At 33.2% G+C, this 12,133-nt stretch overlaps 1 protein-coding gene across 1 annotated transcript; it reads left to right on the forward strand.

Annotated features, from left to right (window-relative positions):
- The first annotated feature begins 1,401 nt into the window (after positions 1-1,401).
- Positions 1,402-4,285, forward strand: LOC120330098 (thiosulfate sulfurtransferase/rhodanese-like domain-containing protein 3). The gene is made up of 2 exons (XM_039396924.2): positions 1,402-1,736; positions 3,323-4,285. Exons 1-2 carry the CDS (start codon positions 1,612-1,614, stop codon positions 3,552-3,554), a joined length of 357 nt encoding a protein of 118 aa, XP_039252858.1. The 5' UTR covers positions 1,402-1,611; the 3' UTR covers positions 3,555-4,285.
- Positions 4,286-12,133: the final 7,848 nt, after the last annotated feature.

Raw genomic sequence — 12,133 nt, forward strand, 5'->3', positions numbered from 1 at the left:
ACGGACAACCAAGAAAAAATGGCATTTGCAAATTATGGAGCTTAGTATAAGTTTAATAGGTTATTATCTCAAAAACCAACATCAAAGGCAGTATTACGATATAATGGGGCGATACAAAAACTTATATAATATATATATATATATTATTACAACAGAAAAATAGAAGCACGTATTGACATTACATTACATATTACCAAACATAGTGTTTATTTTGTTTATTATTATATTTTATTTTGTTCACCTGTTTCAGGAACAATTGGGGTGAGACATATATGAAAGGGGGTTTGTATTTCGACTAAATTTACTAAATAATTGAACAATTACCTTTTTACTTTGTCATACATCAATACTGTAAGTCTAATACACTTGCAATGAGTGACGGAGAGTATAAAATAGCAAAGATATATTCACGTCCGCTTGTGGATTCTTTGAATAAATAGAAAAGTTGTTGTTTTTGTTTTTGAGGAGGTGATTTATTGAAAACTTAATAAAATAAAAATAAAAGCAATATTACTATACATTTGGAGAAAAAAAGAAATCTTATTGCTTCGATTCTATTGTTCAATAATTTGGTAAATTTAGTTGAAATAAAACCTCTTTGAAATAGTTTCAGTATACATTGTTCAGAACTCGAAAAATATATGCCATGTTTGTTATTATAAATGGCTATGTCAAAAAATGCTGCTATTATTCTGCTATTTTCAAAATTTCCGAATGTTTCGTAATGCTGTCTTTACTGAAGGTTCTCTAGAAATCGCCCATCCAAAAACGATAATTTTTTGAAATGTTTTAAAGAATTCACGAAAAGACGTAAAAAATTTTTTGTTATTTCATACTCTCCACAACTCAGTGCAAGTGTATCAGACGTACACTATTGATGTATGAACAAAGTGAAGAAGATATTTGTTTATTTATAGGTAAATTTAGTTGAGATACAAAACCCCCTTAAACTAAGTTACATCTACATTGTTCATAACAATAAACATATATGCTATGTTTGGTAGTACTGTATTTATATCCACGTCAAAACGTGCTGCTACTGTTCTGCCATAATATAATCGACTCTATAAGGGTTTTTCTTTTCTCCCGATGTGTTGTGATGCTGCCTTTGTTGGAGGTTTTTGAGAAATGATTGTCTAAATTCTAAAAACATGTCAATGCGGAAATTTATTCATTTTCAAATAGATCTTGAAAACGCACAAAATTTTGTTATGCACTATTACAGTAGATTTACCCTGTTTAATATATATCAACAAGATTATTAAAAAAATTACTAATTGTTTTACTTTATTTAATATCGTGAAACTAATCAAAATTTCCACTTCCTAACATAAATTTGAGTGGGAACATTTTTTACGCGAGGGGATTTATTTGCGATTCTGTCAGCTCCAATTTTGCGCTGTCTTGATAACCTCGCAGATGATGTTTTACCGGCCAACAGTAGGATGTTTAACCTTTTACATTACGGCATTTAATAATTCTGTACCTTTGACTTTACAAATTATAATCTAGTTTGGATTGTAATTAGCAGAATCTCTGAAAATTTATTTCACCGGTAATTGATATCACATAAAGGACAAGCTGGGTAATACTGTGTCAAGTTTTTTCACAATGGATCCGGAAAATTGTGCATCTTATCAAGAGATTATAGCAGGAATACAAAAGAAGGAGTTGATAGTTGTTGATGTGAGAAGTCCCCATGAAATAGAAGGTTCTGGAAAAATTGAATGTGATAGGTAAGAGAACTGTTTTAAATGAATTGGCACACTGCAACTTGCTGACTTGTCTGTCTGTCTGTGTCACATAAAATCTGTTATATTACAGTACAGCAATGTTTACTCCAGGGAGAGGAAAATTCATAAAATGTCTCAATCATGTAAAATAGACTAAACACCGAAATACAGTATTTTCCTCAAATAAATGAATATTGTTGGTGCATTTACATTTGACAATTATGCTTTATCGTACTGATTTTGCATAGATTATTTGGGTCTGGTATAGTTAAGTACCACATGCACTTCTAGTTGGCCTGTCGTAACAATTTTTGCATATGTCATTCCTAACCCCCACCTGACTACGCCACCAAAAAATTTTGTCACTACATCGTCACAGTGGCATAATAAAGACCTCCAAAGTGTATGAATGGACGTCCAAAACGCGCAGATGATCACCCAAAATCGAGCAAGCTATTCTCTGGTTTTCTCATTGCAACGATCCCGATATGAGAGAGACTGATGGCGTTAGTGATTTCTTTATCGTCGGCTCATCCATGCCGTTTCGGGCTATCTTAGCTGTACTTTGGGGAGCTCTATGACATGATTGTGACCTCGTAGTGACTTGATTTTTGGATGACATAGTCAGGTGGGGGTTAGGAATAACATATGCAAAATTCGTTATGCTAGTTCATTTCGACTCCATGGTCGGCATAACAGGTGATAAAATAAAGCTGACTTAATAAGAATCAGAAAAGGTAAACGTTCAGAATATACAGATATAAGATGGAAGGAAATGAAACTCTAATTGTGAGAAAATACTAGATTCCATATTATGATGCCATTTCAAATTTAAAATTTAAGGAAGTGCCAATATCCTCCATCGCAAAAATTTGTCACTTGACTGGACCGATTAATTTCCATCTAAACTTATGAATTCTCCAACTGTGGCAGAATTTTGCACAATAATAATATTATTATTAAAGGATAATCCTCGATAGATCAGCAGACTATGTTTAAATGTCTCAAATATTCAAGAAAAACTTAAGAGGTTGTGGTGTGTAAATAAAGTAATGTAAATATTTTTGTATAAATATATAATAGCTGAGCAATCTCTCATGTTTGTTGAATTGTATCTATGTATCCTTCAAGATATGATAAGGCTCCAATTTCCTCTTGCGAATTTGTAAAAAATTTTGTATTCAGATTATAAGTTTCAGTAACTATTCAATGAAAAATATCATTCTACAATACATATTTGTTTCATGTATTTCAGAATACATTTTTAGATCTATGTTTTCACTCTTAAAACACATTTGCTGACTTAGGTATGACCTATTTTTGCAAAATTTGTTGAGGTCAGATCAGATTTTATAGGTTTGCATTGTGATTATAACATATACCATATTCTTCCATCTTGAATGCTGACCAGTTTAGATGTGGCAATTCTGTACTTTCATGTTTTGCATTAGTATTAATAAACATGGTTGATCATGATTTATTGATTATGCATGGTTGATTTGAATACCTGTGATCTTTTCTTCAGGAATATTCATTACTCTTTTTATCGTGAAAGTCACTGTGAATTTTTCTTTTTAAATACTTCCCAGGTGGCTGAATATACCAATCGCAGAAGTGAAAAATGCTTTTTCAATGGATGATGATAGTTTCAAATCAAAGTATGGAATAGCCAAACCTAAGAAAGAAGATTCTGACCTAATTTTTAACTGTGGTTCTGGCAAACGCAGTGGTATGGCTATAAACGATGTCAAAAGTTTGGGATACACCAAAGCTCGCCATTATCCTGGGGGTTATGGAAAATGGAAACAAGAACCTCTATAAGTATTATGTGAAGAAGGTCTTGGCTATCAGTCATGGTTATGTGTATTTTGTATATCATCCTGACAAAACATATTTATCAGTTTGAAGCGTATCAATTTCATATTCACACTTTCATCTTTTGCATTCCATAATTTCTAACTAGTGGAAACGTATATTTCTAACTTCTTTTGACTATGTTGAGGCTATTGAGATTTGAAATTTGACTTTTAGTTTTTTCCGTAAAGGTTTACAGACTGACAGTAATTTAGTTGTATTTGTTACTTATTTCATGACATCCAAAAAGATATACCACCCTATTCCTATTAGCTCATGATAGTTTTTGTTTTACATATTTGCACTTCTATTCTCAGGTTTATAGCTCTGCATTATAATCTTGATTTTTATACAATTAGGAAATTGTTAACTTTATATTGATGAATAATATTATTATTGAGACTTGCCAATTTGTTATACTTTAAACATTGACTTGCCATCCTTTTGCCATAGACAATTAAAAATGTCTATTTAAATAATTTGATATTCTGGCAAGTAAATTTCAGTTTAAACTGAATTATTGTGACTGCCTTATCAAATTCAGTCAAAAACAGTTTACATTCAATTTTAAAATATACATGTATTCAATATTCAGAATCAGAAACAAGTTTTGGGTGTGTATAAGCATTAGTACATTCTTCTTCTTTGACCATCCTTGGCTACATCATATATATTTATAAATTATATGTATTTTATGACATGTGCAGTCTCTTTATATCTCTTGATAAGCAAAATTACCATAAATATTAGGTTAGTAAGTTACAATTTAAAAGGGTTTTATATGCATTGTTGCATCCTTGTCATACTATTGTCCGATTCTGGCTATGCTGTCATTCATTGATAGTTTTGACTTCATACATATACACTAAATTTATAACTGATAACCGAGGGAATGAAAATCATGCACGATTTATACAAATATATGCACATTTTAGATTGAACAATTGAATTCGTTAGTAAGGCATGGTCTTTTATGGTATATTTAATTTTTGTTCCGATTTAATATTTTGTGTAAGCAACATTCGAATATTTTTAAATTTATGTCAACTGTTGTCACTATAATTTACTTGTATTCTGTGCGATAAGCAACATTACTATAATTAGATGTAGCAAACAAATATAGTTTCAAAATAACCTGAGAAGGTATTATTCATCTCAATCAGGAAAGAACAAAAAGTATGGGGACCGTTAGGTTACTTCGTTCGGTGACCGTACATTTGAATCCACGTACATTTGAACCCATGTGTGTATCCGCGGGTTCAATGTATATGCGGGTGCTAAAACCCGTGGGTTAGGGTTAGTATGTCTCGTCATTTTTTCACTGAATTCAAGTCATTTGTCCGTTTGTTTCTTACAGAAAAAATGAAAATAACATTTGACGCTTCAGATGCATTTTTCATCCATGGAAGTCCGAACGATGACGAAAGCTTTAAAGGGAAGAAAAACTTTTAAATTATAATTTTCCAATTCATAAAATTATGTGATAAGGTTTCGGAATAAGTAATCCTCGTGGCTCGTAACATTTTAGACGTAACAGAATATATTCCTAGGAAGTTTTTTCCTCGGCAATCGGCGAAATGTTATTACGGTTTTGTAGATTATGGGATGCTGAAATGTACCCTCGCACATCTATCGAGCTTTCCTTCATTCTTGGCGTGATAGGTTAATTCAAGAATGAAGTTCCCGCTCTAATTTTATACCTCGAGAGCACGATGGAAATGAAATTTCGTGGTATTCCATGCACAGTTCGCTAACAACATTAATCAATACCTTGGATGTCGTGATTTGTATTCGTCAATACTATTCATCACTATGCACGAACCACGAATGATATAGTTTTGGACCATGTGAAGTGGAAAATAATTCAGAGGAGCACAAAAATCATTATTCAATGAAATCGAACAGTTTGTTCAGAAAATTAAACGCATGTAATTCAAATAAATACAATTTGAATATTCCACCAAACAATTTGAGACCAATTATTAATCCCCTGCAATTTGGCACAACATTGTTTACCGTTTGTTGATAATTTTTTTTATTAGGAAGACATCAATCCGTGTTCCCAGATTTTTTTTAATCCCCACTTTTTGTGGATTTCTATCGTTATATATCCGCGTTATATATCCGCGTTTCATAAATGACCCAAGATACAATTAGAGCATATATTCATGTGAACATGATCTATAGATATAAATATATATATGTTTCCTCATGTTGTAAAAGCATGCTTTGTATACCATTGTTTGACAATCATGAAACAAACTCATTTCACTTCGAATACTTTCAGCGACAGTCGACGCTGATGAGTAGGATTGTGTCAAATTTATATTTTCTCCTACGTCCGCGTTCTGCAATTGGTTGCGAGCGCTATGGCCGCTGTTGTGATTTATTGAGAATATGCTACTGAAGTGTTTCAAAGGTCATGAACCGCAGTTTCTGTTGGAAGGCGCCGCAATGCAAAACTTATAAAAACTATTTTATATTCTACTTCAATAACAACAACCATCTGTTTTTTAGGATTACTAAGCTTTTTTCGCAATCACAAGTTATCCCAGACTCTGCCCTCAGCTCTCTCTTCTCTAAAGATATAAAATCAGCTTTAAAGTTATGGATCACAGATATTCTTTCGAAACTGTACTTTGAGACACTATTGCTGCAATTTAGTATGTATAATTGTATATATATAATAATTAATTTGTGAGACCAAGCTCAATGACTCCACCTCCTTTAGCCCCTAATGTCCACTCTTATGACTAATTTAATATTTTCAATTTGTTACTGACAATATTCACTTTTACACCAATAAACTTAAAATACTTAGTCAGCTTGAATAAATTTCATGAACCTAAGCTAATGGGGGTAGAACTATTATGAAACGGAAGTGTAACAGTGGAAGTGATTTAAACTTGACAAGACATTTTTAAAAAGGAAGTTTACTAAAGGACAACCGTGAAGATATAGGAATTTGCTACATGCAAGACTGGAAGTTTCCTGGTATAAATATTGTAAACTTCAAATTGTCCATATATATATATATAGCTGAAGTCACTATATTATATTTGAGGTTTGATCCGCAGGATGGCACTGCGCGGTAACAATTCCATCCATGATACACGAACACGGTGTACGGGGGTTCAAAACAAAGTAGTACAGGTATCTAATGTACCACAATACCGTTACGGTACTGTAGTCTTCCAGACTTCGACTGACCACCAAAACGCAATGATCACGAACGCATACCCATCACAGTCCACAAGGTGCGCAATTTTTAATTATGGTGACGACATCACAAACTAAAAATACGAATCCCATAATGCCCACAGAACAGTTTTGAAAGTAATAGCCTTCTAGCATTTAATTTTAAATGACGACAAAAACCAATCCTATGCTGGCCACAGCAATATGAAACAACCAAAAGTAATAGCCTTCTGGAGAAAAATACAATATTTAACCGAAAATTTCAAAGCAAGTGGTCCAGTAGTTAATGAAAAAAGGGATGTTTTCACATAAAGAAAAAATATACTAACAAAATGAAAGACAACAACAAAACGATATATATATATGAACGACTGACAATAAACAAAAAATTGCCAGAATTCTATAGGCTTCCTCCAGTTTTCGAAACGACTTAATTAGGACTTTAATTGCATTAAACTTAGAAGGACTTGTCCTGAATGTATGAAGACAAAAACGACTGATCAATATAATATAAAATTGATCAGTCTTTTGTTATACAGGGTGACCCAAAAACTGAAACCATAAATTGCTTAATTACTTCCACGGTAATTAAAAAAAATTGTTAAATTTTGTTTGCGCTTAAACTTTTGTTTGTGTATAATTGTACTCAGAAGTTTCAAAAATCTTGGGTGCTTTGTAAAAAAGTTATGCTCTTTGCAGAATATAATCCAAATTACCTTCTTGGCGTTAGAGACAGACTTGCATCCATTTTTCCGTTTTGGGGGATCACCCGGTATATGCATTCAAAATGGAGACCAATAGTTTCACACCAAAGCTTCACAAAAAGTTATTACTATGTATTTATTATTTTGATAGAATGAATTTTCTCCAAAGTGTTTTCGTTACTAAAAATTTTAATTTTCTCATTTTTATTTTTGTAAATAAAGGTGTATTTCAAAAATTTGGTTTAATTAAGTTTGAGTACTACTTTTTATCCTTGCTGTCCAAACTGTTTGGTGTGATTTTCTGTAAACTGACCTTTATAAATATATGTTTTTCAAGAATATTTCACGCATAAAATTTGACCGGACAAGAATTCTTTGAATAAACTGGACCACTAGATCAAAATATTTTCCGAAAAGAGCGCACAGCAAACACTATTGTCAAATATAATCCCATCAAAGGAATATCACAGTGAAGCGGTTTAACAGGATTTAGTGATTTCTTCGATAAGCCAATAAAATACTAACCGATAATTTTTTGTACAGATTTTCTATTGATCCGATTGCAATTGAATTACTCGTCAGTTAAGTAAACTTAATCTGAATAACCCACAGCGCCTATTGTATAATATTAACATAATACATGGGTTCACACAAAAGTCCACTTGAAACCGTCTTAGATTATTTGGAATAATCTCAGCCGGCAATTTCAAAATCGCTCTCGAACATAAAAATTACATGTAATATTAAAACCACAAAAATTTCATCTTTTGTCTGCTTTTGCAGATTAATCCAGTTTTATCCTTAGTGAAAATGAGTTGAAGGACGGGAGTTGAGAGAATCAATATTAAGATAATATGATAGAATTCACATGTTTTCCCGGAAGTTCGGATTGACGTTTTACACCCTTCCATGTCGAATTTGAAAATAGTTAACCAGTTAATTATTATCTTTTACACACTGAATCCAAGTCGCCATCTATTAGCGATTACATAGAAAACGCTGCAATTCTCAGGTGGGATGCGAATCCATTCAAATTCAAGCAAGTTGTCTACCACCAATCCGTTTGCACCAGGGGTCGGCAACCTACGACCCGTGGTCCAGATCTTGTCCGCGGAGTAAAATAATCCGGCCCGGGACGCTTCACTAAATTATAGCGACAAACCGACGGTTCTGACGATGAATTAATTTTATAATCTACCTTCAGGAGTAGATTATATTCTATAGACGTAACAGAATTTATTATGAGACACACGTATAGACTGAATATATTATAACCTAACAATTTAGTCAACAGATACTCGTTTATTGAGGTGACAATTTAATTATATTTAGACAATTGGCAAAATGAAAACGCAGAAATGTTGATGCTGAATGCAGTTGGTTCAATGCAGAAGAACCCTTGGGCAAAATAGAATAGAACATTAGACGTTCCGTCTCTTCGCGTTACATGACTTCTTGTCGATGTCAACTATTATTACTTATCGATTTTAATCGGTAAGTATGTTGATAGATATTTGTCTGTCTGTCTGTGTGTATGTCTGTTAGATGCACGCGATATCTCACGGAAGCGAGATTGAATCTGCTTCAGATTTTGCATGTGCATTCATCATATCTCGGACCAAAAGCCTATTGATTGTGGGCGAATTATGTCGTATAATTAGCGAGTTAATAATTCATTAGTGATGGACACAAGGTGTCACTATGGAGTGAGAGCGCTGTTTTGGGGGATCCCCTAACTTTCGACCGATAAGTCGTCGGTCTCTGACCGATATTCTAGTTTGATAATTTGGCTGATGTACTTTGGGGATAAAATGCTCTCGCACAAGTATGACGTGGCAGATGGAAATAGTATTCGGGACACTTAATCAGATATGTGGAAATGAATTTGAATTTTTGTGGTGGTTTCAAAATAGGCTACTTCTATTCAAATGACGGTTTCAAATATTCCGAACTGACAAGAACATTGCAATCCTCATATCGTGACTCCTGAATTGGATATGTCTCGTATCTTCGCCATGATCAAATTTCAAATTAGTTGAGGTGTGTTTAAAATGCTCTGTTCTGAAAAATGTCATGATGCCGTTGCATTCCCGCTGTTCACACTATCAATGACATGGCGCACCAGTTGGCGGTCACGGACATTGCGACGATACAAATACTGGTTCGCGACAGTATATGAAGAAGAACAAAGATTGGATTGGATGTTTTCAAGTACTATCTAATTCTAAAAGACGAGTACCGGCACTGTCTTTGGATTTCCAGGCTAAACTAGACTAATTCCTCTGCACGCCTGTGCAATAGAAGTTTGCGTCCCACCTTATAAATGTTGGAGGAAAACCGATCCATTCGGCTCTACTAACTTGTCAATTTAATAAGGATCGCTAAACCCCGCTAAGATCTACTACTAACGACAACAAACGATGGACAAAATTTGCGAACCTACTGGATACGTTGCAATGAAACCCCCAGCCGATCTTTATAGCGTATGGTATCATTGACAATGTAAATTATTTGTTATGAAAATACTTGATATTTTGTGGAAAGAGATTATGTTATTTTTATTTATCTTCATAATACTATCTCAGTCACGCATCCTTGTTGCAACAGCCACATACGGATCCGGAATAGAAAGTAAACAAGGAGAAAGGACCTGCAGTTCAATACACAATACCATAGTACACCCGATAAATTATTTATATTAGACATTATTCACAAACGGATCACGTGTGACAAATGTGCATTCGAAAATATTTTGTACAAGACAAATGTTGCAAGTGACAAAGAAAACTTTAAAATTTGAATATCAGGGAATCAGCATCGTAGAGCAAGCTGCTCTCATAATCAATTTGTATAAAATTATAATTGAATTTTACTTGATGGCATTCTAGTTATTTCATAAGACTTTACACTGAAAAACGCTATTTGCATTCTATGATTGGTAAATACTTAAAATTTGTGTTGTGTTAAACATAAATAATTGATTCTGGAGTGTTTTTGATTTTCAAGGTAATGAACATGACGTATTGGTTCTGATTCCTACAAGTCAATCATTTGACAAAACTCGTCAAGAGTAACATGAAGGAAGCATGTGTGTGTTCAACATATCATGTTTTACGTGTCATGTTTTTGTTTACTACTACAAATTGTAATTTATCAACGATTTGAGAAAAGCTGTATGGCGTATACTGTCTCCTACGCAGGACGCCGCCGTATCATTTTCTCTCACGTTATTGAGTGAAATTCGAAAATAACAAAGAGGAAAACACGAATTTTTAGATAAGGGTTTGAATTGCTTTACTCGCTATAGTCAAGCATTGTCAAAAAAAATGTTTTACGTACCGATCACGCTATCAGGAAATGGCTCACAGTTTTAAATTAACTAAATTAACGTGATATGCGTGCCCCGTCAATTTCCAAAGGTGAAACTCTGCACAAATAAGCGGATTAGTTATTTCCAACACAAATATACATATATCCGTTTTATTACATCTGTTTGGATGTAATAAAATAACTAAAAAGCCTGATTTGTATTTCATCAAAAGTTACTGCAGGTACAGGCTGTTGTTATGTCTGAAGAAAACAACCATTTGTAACAGCTGGAATATTTTACCAGTCCGGGCAAGTAATACGTTTCACTGACCGATATAATAATTCATGCTGGTCGCTGAAACCATGTATTACAAAAATCAACAAATATAATTTACCAGTGCTAATCAACATTTCCCCGAGGATGTCGTTTAAAACTCAACGAGTTAACAGGAGCAAACGGGTTTATGCAAAAATCACCTTCTAACTTCCCGTTAGAAAATTCCCTTTTTTGTTGGTAAGCCTAATGTAAACCTAATAATTAAATTTATTGGAATTTTTATATGCATGTCGTGATTTCATGTTTCATATGCATGTTTAAATTTCTAAATGAATATTTTATTAATATAAATATTTCTGCGCAATGCACCTTAAAATAGTTTATTTCCTTTTACTCATTTTCAGTGTGTCTGTCCACCTTCAAATGACGTAATTTGACTTTGTTGAGTTCATATTTATGTACAAATATATCTCATACAAATATTCCGGTACGGGGTATTTCGTGTTAGAGCGGAAAATCATCTAAAGTTAGACATGAAATTACCCTTATATGTTATAACTCTAATTCACAATTTGCCTCTGGCAAATGCTATTTTTTAAAACATGTTATCATTTGAAGCAAAATAAAAATAACATGATATGGAAAGAAAAAACTGTACTTAATTGCCTGGTTATTATCACTAAGAAAAATGAAAATATTCAAAGTCTCTGTGTGATTTCACCAGTTAGTGATTTTCGGGCTATTCAAAATCATATGTGGTTAGATCTTCATATGTATTCGATCGAAATAAAAGTGTTGCACGAAATATTGCAGAAATGTTGGCAATTTATCTTTTTTGGTGAACAGATATTTTCATTGACATAACCACATTTCTAATCATATAGCTTTCATTTCTCCCAATACTCATTGTTTTGGCAATTGTGTTTGGAATGTTGCATAGTCTTAAATCTAATCATGTTAGTTTAAATATTGCTCTCTGCCAGAATTACATTTGCCAATTATTGAGGCAATAAACTCCATGAAAATATAATAGTGAGTACTCGAGTGAACTTGCTTCG

Source organism: Styela clava, chromosome 12, assembly GCF_964204865.1.
Source record: "Styela clava chromosome 12, kaStyClav1.hap1.2, whole genome shotgun sequence".
NCBI classification, from domain to species: domain Eukaryota; kingdom Metazoa; phylum Chordata; class Ascidiacea; order Stolidobranchia; family Styelidae; genus Styela; species Styela clava.

Excerpts from the sequence above, each read along its gene's own strand:
- LOC120330098 (XM_039396924.2), top strand. The coding sequence starts at position 1,612 with ATGGATCCGGAAAATTGTGCATCTTATCAAGAGATTATAGCAGGAATA. Across the intron at positions 1,737-3,322 it reads GGAAAAATTGAATGTGATAG|GTGGCTGAATATACCAATCG; the intron begins GTAAGAGAACTG and ends AATACTTCCCAG.